The sequence below is a fragment of the Lutra lutra genome, chromosome 1, assembly GCF_902655055.1.
Source record: "Lutra lutra chromosome 1, mLutLut1.2, whole genome shotgun sequence".
Taxonomy (NCBI): Eukaryota; Metazoa; Chordata; class Mammalia; order Carnivora; family Mustelidae; genus Lutra; species Lutra lutra.
The window spans coordinates 86608089-86624920 of record NC_062278.1 but is presented as its reverse complement, the minus strand read 5'-3'; the positions used below and the strand labels follow the sequence as shown (position 1 = coordinate 86624920).

The 16832-nt window shown below is 39.1% G+C and overlaps 1 protein-coding gene across 9 annotated transcripts; it reads left to right on the top strand.

The window, feature by feature from the left end:
* The first annotated feature begins 849 nt into the window (after window positions 1-849).
* On the top strand, window positions 850-16748 carry TRIM59 (tripartite motif containing 59). 9 transcript variants are annotated; one of them, XM_047729153.1, is made up of 4 exons: window positions 850-1018; window positions 1458-1537; window positions 1969-2045; window positions 13592-16748. In XM_047729153.1, the coding sequence occupies exon 4, from the start codon at window positions 13595-13597 to the stop codon at window positions 14804-14806; it is 1212 nt and encodes a 403-aa protein (XP_047585109.1). In that variant the 5' UTR covers window positions 850-1018; window positions 1458-1537; window positions 1969-2045; window positions 13592-13594; the 3' UTR covers window positions 14807-16748. The 9 variants fall into 9 exon arrangements, with proteins under 9 accessions (XP_047585109.1, XP_047585100.1, XP_047585118.1 ...); XM_047729109.1 differs by having other exon boundaries at window positions 853-1018; window positions 1969-2049; XM_047729144.1 differs by lacking the exon at window positions 1458-1537.
* Window positions 16749-16832: the final 84 nt, after the last annotated feature.

Genomic DNA, 16832 nt, shown 5'->3' with positions numbered 1-16832 from the left:
AAACTGTGGTTAAGAAATCTTGAAATACAGCTAAAGTTTCTCGAGAAAAAAGGGAACCCTGACTAGTGAACTGCATGTTTTCTGATTCTAGGGGTTTAAGAAGGTGAAAGAGGCTGAAGAGATTGAATCAGAAATCAGGTATTCTGGGCAACAGTGGTCATCTCTCGGCGATAATTTCACGAGGTTGGGAAATGGATTGGGGGTGGGGAGAGGAGGGAGATAGTTATAAAGGAGTCCTAAGGTGCCACTGGCTGTCACACAGTAAGTTCTCTTTTAAGAAAACTGTAATCAGAAGCCCCCTCCCCTACACTGAGTCAAGTATTCAGGTAGGTCCAGATGTTCAGATTTCGTGAACCAAAGGAAACTCGGAGTCGGAGGAGGACAGAGCTTGCATGCTGGGTCGCGTGTGCCCTCGGACCGGTGATCTCCCGTTGCAGAAAACCTGTGAAGTAACAATGGGAGACGCCGAACTTTAAAGCCTAGAATCAGAACGTGCCAGATTGGCTCCAAGTGAAAATCCTATGAATGTTGTGGAGGTAGTCAGCCGCCGCCAGGCTCCACCTCTCCCGGGGCGGTGGACCACGTCCCACTTCCCCAGGAGGTGGGCCAGCTTAGCACCGCGGCTTCCAGAAGCACCCGCACGCACTGAAGCGCCTCCTGCCGCGTGCCTCGGAAGCTTCCGAGAGGCGGGCCGGCGCCTAGTGCGCAGGTGCGGGAAGCTGGCCCGGGGCTTCGAGCCAGGCCCTGGCAGTTACGCGTCCGCCTCCGCAGGCGCTGCCGGCAGTTTACTTTTGAAAGGCTGCCCCGCGCTCTTTCCCATTGGCGGACGCTACGCAGTTGAACGTTGCCGGGAGACTGCGCTTGCGTCCTGAGGCTCCGCGAGGCCCTGCCCCGTCTGGGCACCTGAAATCCCTCAGGGCGGAGGAGGGCGGGGACGCCAAGCATCTCCGGGACGCGGAGCGTGGAGGCTGTAGAGCTGTTCTGGCCTGTGGAGTAGGTTGGTCTCAAACTCCCCGCGGTGAGTCTAAGTAGCGTCTTGGAGGGGTCCGTCTTCTTTGTCTGTAAGCACAGGCTGGTGTACTGGGTGTGTTTGGGGAGAGTCTAGAGGCTTGGTGACGGAGAGCGTGGGCACGGGTCCTGCATTTACTCTCTCTCGTCCCAGAGGAGAAGGTTGCGGAACCTCGTTTTCCTCCCTCGGGTGCGGAGCTGAGTTTCTGTTTGGGAGCAGGCCGCGTGTGGTGGTGAGGGTGAGAGGAGCGGGACTCCACAGACCTGGTCTGCCTCGCGTGGTTTCGGGCAGGGGGCGCGGGGGCGGTGGAAGTGCATGGGGGGGGGGGAGGCTCGGAAAGATTTGCCTTAAACCTTGGAGAAAAGGAAGGGTACGGTTATGTTGCGGCCCTTTGTGAGAGGTTCTCATGAGACTTAATAGTGGGTGTAATTATTTTCACATCTTACAGGTGTGAAACCTCAGTTCTGAGAGGCATTAGGAAAAACTGACCCAGGGCGCCACAACATTTAAATGGCAGAACTGAGACATGTACAGACAGACGCATTGATGGGGATAACCTAAATCAGTATTTATAATATTAGGCTGCCAAAATCTTTCGCTCCCCTGGATGTTTCTTGTTTTCAAGTTGACTTGAAGAAGTTAAATGCGCATGAATGTTTGCTCCGTCATCATCATTGTTGGCTAACATTTTCAAGTGCTCGTAAGATACTTGACGCTACAAAAAGAGGTCCTTTGTGACCATTTATTTGGTCACAGGATTGTTGGAATTTTCAGCGTACAAGTGATACCTCTCCTGCACCACCAACTGTTGATATTTCTCTCTATTTTTATAAAAACACAATAAGGCTTAGGGGAGATAAACGTCGAGGATTGAAATAACCTTTCCTGTGATGTCATATTTAATCTGTTCTTTGAGAATGCAAACCTAAAATATTAAGGTAAAATTATTTTAATTTTAGAACACGAATAAAAGAAACTGAGTAAGTTGGAGAAGATAAAGTATATTCAGTCGCTAATCCAGAAGATCAGCAGCAAAGTAGGTAAGCTCTGAAAGATTAAGTGAATACAAAATTCTCAGTAAATTTTTTTGAGTGTATGATTTAAAGTGGAAGTTGAGATTTTTAAATCTGAAAAAAGACATGTTGGTGTATAAAATTCAAGCCATCTGGGAGGAGCATAAAGTGAAAACAGCTCCCTCATCTGACCTGTACCTTAAAGTTAGTCACTTTTGTGTACCCTTTCAGAAATTTTACAGGGATTTGTGTACATCTAAACAAACAAATGGTATCATTTTATACATACAGACCTGCAAGTTGCATTTGTTCCTTACCTGGATATAAAAACTATGCATTTACATACTGATTTGTCTTTTTTTTTTTTTGATGGCTATGTAGCTACCCTTTGAAGTAAGGGACAATAATTTAGTTGGGGAAGGTGAAAATTTTGATTTTAGGTCATGTTAATTTTAACATTGTCTTTTAGCAAACATTGCTGAATATACTTTCACTGTGGAAAGTGCTGAGGAAAAAACAATGAAAACCTGAATTTCTCGTTTCAGTTCTTGGTTAAATCACATAAGTAGTTTCTTTTTAGTTTGGGGAAATAGGTTGATGTCAAATGCAAGAACAATGCACATGGGCAGAGTTAGTCATATTTGACCATAGGATTTTTTTTTTTAATTTGAAAGGGTTATGGTGACCCTCCCATTATTTTTGTATATTTAGATATACAAACGTATTTTTTAAATTTTGCCCTATGTATATAGATGACACAATTGTCATATTTCTGAAGTAATCTTGAATTGCATAAAATGTGCCTTGTATCAGGGCCACAAAGATGTGAGACCCAATCAGAATTTTCCCAGACTTATAGCTGACTCACACTATAAGTGCTGGAGCAAGTCACTTAAACTCTATAATGTGGTAAACATAATTTTCTTCAGAGGTTGTAAAATATAATGGAATTTTTATTACTATTCATGTTTAGAGATGAAAGAGGCATTGTTAGTGAATTAAAACTAAGAAAATCATTTACACATACTGTGTAAGAGAATGGATAATATTTTTTTGTACTGTTTAATTCTCCATAATCTCTTTCTACTGAGACCATTCACTATTCTAGTTAGACATCATGGAGGCTCTGTAGGAAATCCACTTTTTGGAGAATGCATTAAAAGTTTAGAAATTCAGAAGTGTATTTGTTTTTGACACTAAAACACAAGAATTTTGTAAAATAATTTATAAGTGGGTGGTTTAGCCTCAATTTTTTTCTTTCTTTTTTTTTTTTTCCAAAGACTTTATTTATTTGACAGACAGAGATCACAAGTAGGCAAAGAGGCAGGTAGAGAGAGGTGGGAAGCAGGCTCCCTGCTGAGCAGGGAGCCCGATTCGGGGCTTGATCCCAGGACCCTGAGATCATGACCTGAGCCAAAGGCAGAGGCTTTAACCCACTGAGCCACCCAGGTGCCCTAAGCCTCAGTTTCTGAAAATATTTATTTTTATATTCATTTCTTTGTGACTTTTTAAAATTTTTTTAATTTTTTAAAAAAGATTTTATTTATTTAAGAGAGAGAGAAAGCGAAAAAATTTACCATTATAAGCAGTAAGTGTACAGTGGAGGGTCATTAAGTTCATTCACATTGTTGTGCAACTGTCAGCACCCATCCGTCTCCAGAACTTTTTCCATCTTCCCAGACTAGAATTAAACAATAACTCTCCATCTCCTCTTCCTTTAGCCCCATTTCACTTTGTCTTTGTGGAGTGCTTACTAGTTTTTATATTACGTGCACTTTCCACATCTATTGTAATTAAAGTTTTTCCTCCATTGACCTGAGTAATTTTCAGTTATTATATGTGCTGCCGAAGCGAGCACAGCTGAGTAATTTTCAGTTATTAAATGAACTTATATTTCTGGGAAGAATCTCATTTTGATCATTGTACTCTGGATTTGGATTTGCTAGTACTGTGTTCAGGATTTTTATATCAGTATCCATTTTTAAAATTAGTCTATTTTAGTTTTTATTAGGTTTTGGAATCATGTTATACTATTTTCAAAACAATTTGCAAACTCTACATCTTTGTATTGTAGAACAGTTGAACAAGAAATTGCCTCCTAAAAATTTGAAAGAGCTCCCCCAGAGAAGCTTGTCCCTTCTTTTTTTCAGAATAGCACTTTTCCAATTTGTGAATTTCTCTCATATTTTGCTTTATATATTTTCTGGTCAGCTTGGTATTTGAAGTGATATAGAGAATAATTCATTTTTGGTAACTCTTCCAAATATAGTAGCATAGAGTTATGCAAGGTATTCTGATTTTAGATTTTTCTATTTTTGGTTTATTTCCTTTTTTCAATGCTGACTTTGTATATTTGTTGTTTCTTCCTTTTGTCTCTTGATGGGTTAGTGTATTAATCAATTGCTGCATAACAAATTATCCCAATATTTAGCAGCTTAAAAGAACAAATATTTTTAAAATGCAATTTTTGTGGGCCAGGAATCTAGGAGCGCTTAGCTGAGTGCCTCCAGCCCAGCGTCTCTCTCATGAGGGTACAGTCATTGCAGGATTTCACTGGACCTGAAGTATCTTGCTAGTAAGCCCGCTTATATAGCCATCAGCAGACTTCCAGTTTCTAGGGGGCTATTAGACTGAGGGCTGTAGTCCCTGGTCATAACAAGTGGACCTTGGTCTGATCACAACATGGCATCTCTCCTCCCTCAGTGACAGTGATCTAAGAGAGATGGAGAGAGCCAGGTCATTCCTGATGGAAACCATGGTCTTATTACAAAACCTTGAAAATAATATCCTGTTGCTTCTGCTGTATTCTCTTAGAAGGGGATACCCTGGGTGGCTCAGTCCGTTAAACGTCTTCCCTCGGCTCAGGTCATGATCCCTGGGTCCTGGGATTGAGCCCCACATTGGGACCCTGCTGGCTGGGGAGTCTCCTCTCTCTCCTGTTCCCCCTGCTTGTGCTCTCTACCTCTCTCAAATAAATAAATAAGTAAATAAGTAAATAAACAAAATCTTAAAAAAGAAGAGAGTCACTAGGTCCAATCTACACTCAAGGGAAAGAGATTACAAAAGGACATGAGTACTAGGAAGTGGAGGTCATTGGGGGGCCATCTTGGATGCTGCTATTCCGGATAGCTAGTGGCTTATTTATTTAAAGAGACAGCTCTTGGGGCGCCTGGGTGGCTCAGTGGGTTAAGCCTCTGCCTTTGGCTCAGGTCATGATCCCAGGGTCCTGGGATCGAGCCCCGCATCGGGCTCTCTGCTCAGCGGGGAGCCTGCTTCCTCCTCTCTCTCTGCCTGCCTCTCTGCCTGCTTGTGATCTCTGTCAAATAAATAAATAAAATCTTTAAAAAAAAAAAAAAAGAGACAGCTCTTGGGTTTATCAATACCAGCGATTTTGTTAATTCATTATTTTCTTCATTTATTTTTATTATTTTTCTTCTGCTTTTCTTAGGTCGGTTTTCCTTTTTTTCCTCTTTCCCTTTAGATGAATCCTTTTTATATTCCTTTTGTTTGGTAATGAAAGTATATAGCTTCAGCTCTGCCCTATACAATTCTTTTTTTAAACCCTATAGATTTTCCTAAGTATTTTTGTCTCGCATGAATAAAGTACATCTTGGCTGGGTACAGAATTCCTAGGTCATATCCTTTTTCTTCTAGACCCTGTGGACCTCGCTGTATGATTTCTTAGCATTCCTTGTTGCTTTGGAGATATTCAGGTTATGTGTTGCCCTGTAACAAATACCCGAAGGCTTGGCTGGCTGTGTGTTCGTGATGACTTTTTCGCTCACATGTCCGGTACTTCATTGCTTCTCTACTTTTCCTCTCTTGCCAGCAGAGTAGCCTGGACTTTGTTTTACATAGTGATTCATGGGTCTGGGACAGTAACCTGCCAGGCTAATTAAGGGCTGTACCCAGAACGGTCATAGCATCACTTGTACTTTATATCCTCTTGATCAAAGCAGTCACATGGCCTGCCCAGGTTTTTTGTGGGGAGAAGAGATTTCATCTTTTGATGGGGGAGTACCACTGAAGCCACATTGTGGGGAGTGTATGTGGGAGATAATGGTTGTGGCCATTTTTGGAAATTACAATTTCCCAGAATTCTGAGACCATTGTTTTTTCCTTTTTTAGATATCTTAGTTTTTTGCCTGGATGCTTGCTTGTAGGATTGTTTCTGTCTAAAATTTTATGTTTTTAGTTAGCTGTTAATAGTTTAAAATACAGTATTGAGGTTAATAATGAAAAAGAGTAGCCCCTGCTCTCACTCTTCCCACTCCTGACTCCTGCTCTCCAGAAGCAACCATTCTCATTTAATGATTTCTTTTTGTATCTGCTTCTAGATTTTTTTTTTTTTAAGATTTTATTTATTTATTTGACAGACAGAGATCACAAGCAGGCACAGAGGCAGGCAGAGAGAGAGAGGAGGAAGCAGGCTGCCTGCTGAGCAGAGAGCCCGATGCGGGGCTCGATCCCAGGACCCTGGGATCATGACCTGAGCCGAAGGCAGAGGCTTAACCCACTGAGCCACCCAGGTGCCCCTGCTTCTAGATTTTTTAATGTGACTTCTTGACTTTTTACTTTTGACTTCCTGGAAGTTTAAGATTTAGTTCTTAGGTTTTTTTTTTTTTTTTTAATTTATTTGACAGAGAAAGGGCACAAGTAGACAGAGTGGTAGGCAGAGAGAGAGGGGGAAACAGCCTCCCCTGCAGAGCAGAGAACCCTATGTGGGGCTCTATTCCAGGATCTTGGGATCATGACCTGAGCCGAAGGCAGCCACTTAACCGACTGAGCCACCCCGGTGCCCCTAAGATTTAGTTCTTAAACACTGTTTCCTTCCTTTATTCCCTCCAGCCAATATAATTGTCATTTTCTTAGTTTGGGCTGTTATAACAAAAATACCATGAACTTAAGTGGCCTAAACAATAGATTTCTCGTAGTTCTGGAGCCTGGGATGTCCAAGATCGGGATGTCCAAGATCAGTATGTCAGCATGGCTGGGTTCTGGTAAGAGTTCCCTTCCTGGGGCACCTGGGTGGCTCAGTTGTTGTGTCTGCCTTCAGCTCACATCATGATTCCAGGGTCCTGGGACTGAGCCCTGAGCCCTGTGTCAGGCTCCCTGCTCTGCTGGAAGCATGCTTCTTCCTCTCCCACTCCCCCCAACCTTGGCTTGTGTTCCCTCTATTGCTATCTGTTAAACAAATCTTTAAAAACAAACAAATGCTCCCTTCCTGGGTTGCAGATGGCCCTCTTAATGCTGTTGTCCTTATGTGGTGGAGAGCTGAGGAGAGGGAGCAAGCCATCCTGTCTCCTCTAAGGGCACTAATCTGTTCATGAGGGCTCTCTGCCCTTATGACCTCATCTCCCAAAGGCTTACTAATACCATCTCATTAACAGCTAGGATCTCAACATGAATTTTATTCATGACACAGGCATTGTCCCTAAGTCCCTAGTCCCTAGTCCATAAGTCATGTTTTTTGGTAAAGTCAATACTTAATATTACACTAATATGATAAGAGAGCCATATATTTCCTCTCATTTCATGGTTCTATCACTTTTCCCAAACTTTAGTTTTGTCATCACCTCTTTTTTTTTTTTTTTAAAGATTTTATTTATTTATTTGACAGAGATCACAAGTAGGCAGAGAGGCAGGCAGAGAGAGAGGGGGAAGCAGGCTCCCTGCTGAGCAGAGATCCTGATGGGGCTTGATCCCAGGACCCTGAGATCACGACCTGAGCCGAAGGTAGAAGCTTTAACCCACTGAGCCACCCAGGCGCCCCTTGTCATCACCTCTTAATATGTTCAGACACTTCTTGAAATATTGTCCATTCCATTTCTCAAAGACATTCCTTTTGGATCTTCTTTTCCCAGACTACTTGTTCTTCAGGCTTGCTGCACAGTTTTCCTGGATTTAATTTCACCATTAACCCGTTGAGAATTCTTGCTTTTCTTTTCCAAAATTTATTCTTCTGGGTATAGAATTTTAGGTTGGAAGCCATTTTTTCCTGGAACATTGAGGGCATTGCTTCACTGCCTTCTATTTTCCAGTGTTGTAATGTATGTACAACATGGCTAAATCCAAGATACTCATCCTTGAAAATAAACATAGGTAAAGTTTTTGCCCCTTTTTTTCCCCCTCAGAAGTCTGACCTGGATAGAGAAAACTTCTGGGGCATGACATTTTATGCTGGTTTCTGAAGAACTAGCTTCTAAGCATGATAGCGACCTACACTTCTGATGCTCAGGCAGTAACCAGAGTCAGAAAGTTGCTGACCTTACAGAGTTGTTTTCGGCTAGGCTTGCTTCTGTTAAACAGTTCTGACTGTTCATAAATGTATTGCCTAAAATCAGTTTTGAATAGCTCAGCAAGAAGTGGGTCGTCCAAGAGTAGGATTTTATTTCTGTATCTTTAGGTTATCTACAAACTTCTTTTTTAAAGACTTATTTATTTATTTGTCAGAGAGAGAGAAAAAGAGCACAAACAGGCAGAGTGGCAGGCAGAGACAGAAAGTGAAGCAGGCTTCCTGCTGAGCAAGGAGCCCAATGCGGGACTCGATCCCAGGACCCTGGGATCATGACCTGAGCCAAAGGCAGCAACTTAACTGACTGAGCCACCCAGGCAACCCAGTTATCTGCAAACTTCTAATTACATTTTATTAAAAATGTTTATATACTTTGAAAGTTAACTTTTGAGACCATATTTGCTTTTTATTTTATATGAGCCCAGGAGATGGCATTTTCTTTCAATATTGTTGTAAATATCTTCATTGTAAACAAAGTTGAACTCTTGGAGGGGTTCCTAAATGGGTTCTCAGGGAAAAATGTTTTCTAGAGTTTGGTTAAATATGACTTTAGAGGGAAAGGTTTGATTCTGTTTTAGGCCTAATTTTGGCACTTTTAAACATTAAATAGCTCTAATATTAATTCTAAGTTGAATATATGTCCACTGCTCAAAGTTATTTTTTCACTGCAAAGCGCTGTGGTTTTTTTTGTTTTGTTTTGTTTTTAAGATTTTATTTATTTATTTGACAGAGAGGGATCACAAGATCACAAGGCAGAGGGGCAGGCAGAGAAAGGAGAAAGGAGGCTCCCTGCTGAGCAGAGAGCCCGATGTGATGCAGGGCTCGATCCCAGGACCCTGGTATCAGGACCTGAGCCGAAGGCAGAGGCTTAACCCACTGCGCCACCCAGGTGCCCCGTAAAGTGCTGTTTTGTTTTTTTCCTTCATTGTGAATTCTGACATCACTAAAATCCTCTGAGAAACATGTTTGTTTTTCATGGGTGGTTTTTTGGTGATTATAGAGCTCTCTGTAGATATAGGGGAAAGTCAAGAAATCTTCCCAGCATGCATTCTCTTGCACTTATCTGCACTGAATGTCATCATCTGTACTGTTGCCCAGTTTAGTTTCCTGGAATGCTTCACAATTCAGGCTTTGTATCTGTGTGATACGTCTTGGCTCATTAGGGTTCTGAATATTGTCAATCTGAATGGAATATTTTTTGATAGATTCTCCTGTTACAGCTTTTCTGAAACAAAAGTAGAGATTTTGAAAAAACTAAGATCTGATATTAATTTTTTTTTAAAGATTTTATTTATTCATTTGACAAGCGATCACAAGTAGGCAGAGAGGCAGGCAGAGAGAGAGGATGAAGCAGGATCCCCACAGAGCAGAGAGCCGGATGCAGGGATCATGACCTGAGCCGAAGGCAGAGGCTTTAACCCACTGAGCCACACAGGCGTCCCTTAGTGTTGGTTTCTTAAGGGGTAGTGTTTATTCAATCAGTGAGTGAATCCCTACTGTGTGTTTAGTGAATACATGTAGTGAATGCTTAAAGTTCTGTTTAGACACAACTCCTGCTCTTACTACAGGCTTACATCCTCTAATATATAGGGAAATTTTACAAAATTCTCTTAACTCCGGTTAAGTGCTGTAAATTTGCAGTATAGCATTCAGTGAGATTAACAAGAGACCTTTTTTGGGGAGGAGGCAGAGCCCAATTTGAGACTTGAATAAGAGTTTGATTTTGAAAATGTGAAGGAGCATAGAGCCGGAAAGTCTAAAGAGGTTTTTAATAGTTAATAAAAGTACACAATTATTTTTAGATATCTTCTCAAACTTTTCATCTTAAAAGTTAGTTTTATAGAGGACGATTTGGTAACCTTTATATTTTACATGAATGGGACTTGGGTTTTTTGTTTTGCTCTCTTAAGTTTCTCTAAGTGATGGTGTAACTTGATTTTTCTCCACCAGGGCTAATTTTAATTCCTGAAGATTGTGGCTTGCATTGAGGATAGGTACAAGCTAAGACTGTAAGATGAGGTAGGGTACAAAACTGTCAGGCTTTTGTTGTTGGAAATGTCAAAAATATCTTGCCAAGAGGTCAAATTATTATTGCTGGGTTTCTTTCATTAAGGAAAAGAGGACTAATGATCTTCTTTACCACTAACGCTCTACTGGTCAGTAATTCATAGTTAAGCCCAATTAATAGTTCATCTTTAAAACTGGTTTTTATTGAAAGGACTAATTAAAAAATGTTTTTCCCTTCCAAATTAAAAGTATTACTTTGCAGTAGTAAACTGTGCTGATTCTGGACTTTAAGCATACTAGTATTTCAATTGAAGAAGCTAAGAAATTTATAGTAACTGTTACTAGAGAAATTTAATACCTTGCCTTAGGAACTATGGTTGAGCCAATTGGGAATATGAATTCTTTTTTTTTTTTTTTTAAGATTTTATTTATTTGACAGACAGAGATCACAAGTAGGCAGAGAGGCAGGCAGAGAGAGAGGAAGGGAAGCAGGCTCCCTGCTGAGCAGATAGCCCGATGTGGGGCTCGATCCCAGGACTCCGGGATCATGACCTGAGCTGAAGGCAGAGGCTTTAACCCACTGAGCCACCCAGGTGCCCTGGGAATATGAATTCTTTTGAATTAATAATATAACTTTGCCAATCCCAATTTGTTATTTAGTAGGAATGTTTGATCTTGCCTATTTTTGCATAATTAAAAAAAATTCATGGGACACCTGGGTGGCTCATTTGGTTGAGAGTCTGTATTCAACTCAGGTCATTATCCTGAGGCCCTGGGATTGAGTCCCCACATCGGGCTCCTTGCCCAGTAGGGAGCCTGCTTCTCCCTCTGCCTGCTTCTCCCCCTGCTTATGCGAGTGCGTGCTCTCTCTCTGGCAAGTAAATAAAATCTTAAAAAAAAAAAAAACAACCCGACTTATTTTCAAGTACAAATGATGTACATTCATTAGTTTCATGTGTATAACAGCTTCAGCAACTCTATATATGTTTTGCTCACAGAATTTTAGCTACCAGTCACTATACTGAGCTGTTAAAATACCACTGACTCTATTTCCCAATATTGTGCCTTATCCCATAACTTTGGAAGCTGGAAACTTCCTATCGCCTTCACTTGCTTCACCATCCCCACCCACCCTCTGCCCCACAACCACTTTTGTTCTCTGTATTTTTGGATCTGTTTTGGTGTTTTTGTTTGCACATTCATTTTTTTTAAAGATTGAATTTATTTAGAATGAGAGCGAGAGCACGAGCCAAGGAAGGGGCAGAAGAAGAGGGAGAGATTCTTAAAAAAACTCTGCACAGAGCAAGGGCCCCCATACGGGACTTGATCCCACAACCCTGAGATCATGACCTGAGCTGAAACCAAGAGTTGGACACTCAACCAACCGAGACACCTAGGTGCCCCCTCTCATTTGTTTAGATTCCACATTTATGGTATTAGTCTTTTTTCTGCTTAGCTTAATACCCTCCAGGTCCATCCATGTTATTGGAGATGAAAAGATCTCATTTTTCTATGGCTGATTACTCCATTGTGTCTATGTATTTATCATACACACACACACACACACACCTCATCCGTTCATTTGCCTCCATATCTTGGCTATTGCAGTGAACATGGGGTGCATACATCTTTTGGAATTAGTGTTATTGTTGGTTAAATATCTAGTAGTGCAATTACTGGGTTATATGGTATTTTGATTTTTAGTTCTTTGAGGAACCTCCATACTGTTTTCCAGTGGTTGCACCAATTCACACTCCACCAACAGTGCAGTTTCCTTTTTTCCCACATCCTTGCCAACACTTATTTTTCTTGTCTGATACTAGCCATTCTGACAAACCTAAGGTGGTGTCTCATGGTTTTGATGTGCATTTCCCTGATGATCGATGATGAGCATTGTGTTGTATCTGTTGGTCATCTGTATGTCTTTGGAAAACTGTTTATTCAGGTCCTCTGCCCATTTTTGGGTGTTGGGTTGTTGGGTTTCTTATATATTTTGGATATTAACCCCTTATCAGGTATCATTTACAAATAACCACTCATTGCCTTTTCATTTGCTGGGCAGAAACTTTCAATTTTGGTGTAGTTCCAATTTACTTTTGCTTGTTTCCCTTGCTTAAGGAAACATCTAGAAAAATGTTGCCAAGGCCAATGTCCCAGAGATTATTTTCTGTTTTCTTTATGGAATTTTCAGGTTTTATATTTTGGACTTTAATCCACTTTGAGTTTATTTTTGTATATGGTATAAAGAAATTGGTCCAGTTTGTCTTTAACATAGAGCTGTTCATTTTCCCCAGCATCATTAAAGTGATTATCTTTTCCTCATTGTATAGTCTTGTCTTTGTCAGAGATTGCCCATGTACGTGAATTTATTTCTGGGCTATCCTGTTCATTGATCTGTTTTTGTACCAGTACCATACTGTTTTGACTACTGCAGCTTTGTAGTATAGTTTGAAATCTGGGATTGTGGTACCTCCCATTTTGTTGTTCTTTATCAAGACTTGCTTTGGCTATTCAGGGTCTTTTAGGCATATTCCAGTTCTATGAAAAATACTTCCTGGTATTTTGATAAGAGATTACTGTGAATTTATAGATTGCTTTAGGCAGTATAGACATTTTGACAGTGTTCTTCCAATCCAGACTATGGTATATTTTTCAACCTGTTTATGTTGTCTTCAGTTTCTTCCATCAGTGTTGAATAGTTTTCAGAGTACAGGTCTTTCACCTTCTTGATTTCTTCCTAGGTATTTTATTTTGGTAAATGTAGTTGTTAATTTCTTCCTGCTACTGTTGAACGTATAGAAATGTAACAGATTAATTTGTATACTGCAACTTGACTGACTCTTCATTTATTCTAACAGTTTGTTGGTGGTCTTTAGGGTTTTCTGTATTATCTTGTCATCTGTGAACAGTGACAGTTTTACCTTTTTTTTTAACCAACGTAGATGCCTTTTCTTTTTTCTTGTCTGCTGTGGCTAGGATTTCCAGTTCTTGTGCATAGCTTAGATTTTAGCACTTAAATTGTAAGAAGTTGCTCAGGTTATCATTGAGTAGACTTCAACAGAACACTGAATTTTACTTTTGCATAGAAGCAAACTTAAGTAACTTTAATTTGAAATATTTACTACAAATTAGAATTGTTTAGTGTGATTTTAGTCCCAAAGTAAGCTCTTAAAAATGATGTCTATATATTAGGAATTGTATTACTTAGAAATGTAGGTACAAGTGTTTTGTTACATGGAGGCTTAATATAGTTTTTTCTCTTGACAGGAAATGCACAATTTTGAGGATGAGTTAACATGTCCCATTTGTTATAGTATTTTTGAAGATCCTCGTGTACTACCGTGCTCTCATACATTTTGTAGAAATTGCTTGGAAAACGTTCTTCAGGCATCTGGGAACTTTTATATATGGAGACCTTTACGAATTCCACTCAAGTGCCCCAATTGCAGAAGTATTATTGAAATTGCTCCAACTGGTATTGAATCTTTACCTGTTAATTTTGCATTAAGGGCTATTATTGAAAAGTATCAGCAAGAAGACCATCCAGATATTGTCACCTGTCCTGAACATTACAGACAACCATTAAATGTTTACTGTCTCCTAGATAAAAAACTAGTTTGTGGTCATTGCCTTACCATAGGTCAACATCATGGTCATCCCATTGATGATCTTCAAAGTGCTTATCTGAAAGAAAAGGACACGCCTCAAAAACTACTTGAACAGTTAACCGACACACACTGGACAGATCTTACTCATCTTATTGAAAAGCTGGAAGAACAGAAATCTCATTCAGAAAAAATGGTCCAAAGTGATAAGGAAGTTGTTCTCCAGTATTTTAAGGAGCTTAGTGATATATTGGAACAGAAAAAAAAAATTTTCCTAGCTGCTCTCTGTGATGTTAGCAACCTGATTAATCAAGAATATACTCCACAAATTGAAAGAATGAAAGAAATAAGAGAGCAGCAACTTGAATTAATGACAATGACAACATCTTTACAGGAGGAGTCTCCACTTAAATTTCTTGAAAAAGTTGATGATATCCGCCAACATGTGCAGATTTTGAAACAAAGACCACTTCCTGAGGTCCAACCTGTTGAAATTTATCCTCGAGTAAGCCAAATATTGAAAGAAGATTGGAGCAGAACAGAAATTGGACAAATTAAGAAACTTCTCATTCCTGAAATGAAAATTTCTTCAAAGAGGATGCCATGTTCCTGGCCTGATAAAGATGAGAAAGAAGTTGAATTTTTTAAGATTTTAAACATTGTTATAGTTACTTTAATTTCAGTGATACTGATGTTGATCCTCTTTTTTAACCAACACATAATAACCTTCTTAAATGAAATCACTTCAATATGTTTTTCTGAAGTTTCTTTATCTGTTTACCAAAATTTATCTAACAATCTGCATGATTTAAAGAATATGCTATGTCACACTTTATATTTACTGAAGGAATTCATGTGGAAAATAGTTTCTCGTTGAAAATTCAAATCTGAATTGTTTAAATAGACTTATTCTGTACAGCAGACTAATAGCCATTGCTAAAGGGAGATATAGGGTAGGATGGACAAATAGCAAAGTAAACTATCAGATTAACAGCAAATATAGAAATATGTTAAACCATCCATGCTGCTTAGATGGAAATTTGTCAGTTAGAAATGATACATAGGTGTCTTAACCAGAATATCTAGTTTACTTGATTTATTATCCCATTTTATTTGCTTGAGGTTGACTTTATCGTTGTGGCATTGAAATACTCCTGTACCAATACTGTCTTTTAGCTTTTTTTTTTTTTGTCTCCTAGCATTCTATTACTGCAGTGGATAGTGTTGCAGTTATGTATAAATAGTTTTTAGATCAAAAGATAGCAAAATCCTTAGTGTATAGGCCTTTATTTTGATATGGCTTAAAGCTTTTGGCCAAATAAGGATGTTGAGTAGAGGTATTCAAGTAGCAAAGTCTAAAAGTGATAAGGGATTGTTTACATTAAGGATATTTTTGATCAAATATATCTGATTACCTGATAACATTAATGTATTTTAAGATAGATATTTAAGAGCCCTAGAATGTTTATCAACATGCATTCCTGACAAAGCTATGGCTTTTGGAAATACATTGTTAGGGAACAAGCAGTGACCTTTGTCAAATAATGGTCTTATTTTATTCCGTGGTTTGTGTAAATTTAACGTTTTGGTTAGTGCTTTAGTCTTGCCAGTCAAATCTATTCTTGGATAAAAACTCAAAACATGTTACTAGCATTATATATTGTTGATAACTTCCATCATTAGATTTAGGTGGCATCATATTAACTCTATTTGTCTTAAAAAGTCTTTTTCTGCTATTTGCTAATGCTATTATCAAAGTACCAATAATTTTTCTTAAATTTTGCTTAAATGGGAGCCTCTGTGGCTAGTCAAATCCCTTTGATTAGTTCCCTTATTGTTAATGGGGACTGGAATTGTGGTGCTTGTGGTAGGACTTTGGCTTGCCCCTTTTGTTCATGAAAACGTTAAGTAAAAGATCATTTTCCAGAAATTCCAAATTGGCTGTTGCTCTTAGATCCATTCCCTAGGAGCCCTATGTAGTTCAGACTTTCAGGTCATTTTGGGGAATGTTCCTGGTCTTATACTACATATAAATTATAATGAGTTAATATGGCTGTAGTTCTAAAATGTTCTTAATGTCTTATCTGCTGAGAATATCAACACAAAGATGGCTGGCTGTATTAAGTCAAATATATAACCAGAATCAGAATATATATATAGCACAATTAACAATCACGTAGGCAAAGAACACTTGGAGGGTATTAATGGTGGTGGTGGTGAGCTAAATATTAAGGTATTGAAATATAAATACAACATAGTAACTTAGATTGAAGTTGGTCACAATACAAAAATGCCTCACTTTTTGAATACACCTATTAGTAAGCACTGTAATTTCTAGCTGTTTGTGTCAAGCACTTCATGTCAGGTTTCTGAAGTAGGTATTATCTTCCGACTTTTTGTAGATAAGGAAACACAACCAGAAGCGGTTTGCCTAAGGCCATACAGCCAGCATAAGGGACAGAATAATTTTAGAGTTTCTCCTGTTATGCTACCAAAACCTTAAGCCAAGATTTTTATTCATTTAGGACTAATTTATGTCTAAGAATCTATTTATATAGCTAAAGATTGGAACCATATACTTATTAACACATTTTAGGTTTGACATGGTTTTGTAAGCTGCCAGTTCTTAGACAAAACTATGAATTTTATGTAGTGTGTATGAATATAGTCAAGAATACAAATAACTGATTCTTAATACATGCTGTTCTGTTTTAGAATTCTTATCAGGAGGATGAAACTGTAAAACTTAAAGTATATAATTCTTAAAATATTTCTAAGTTTTATGTATCAAAATATATTTTAATAAACTTATTTTGCTATTTTATGTGCATGGAGTGGCTTAATAAGGCGCTCAAACTCAGGGGTAGTAGCTCTGGAATTTTCATATGGGTAACGGGAATTAT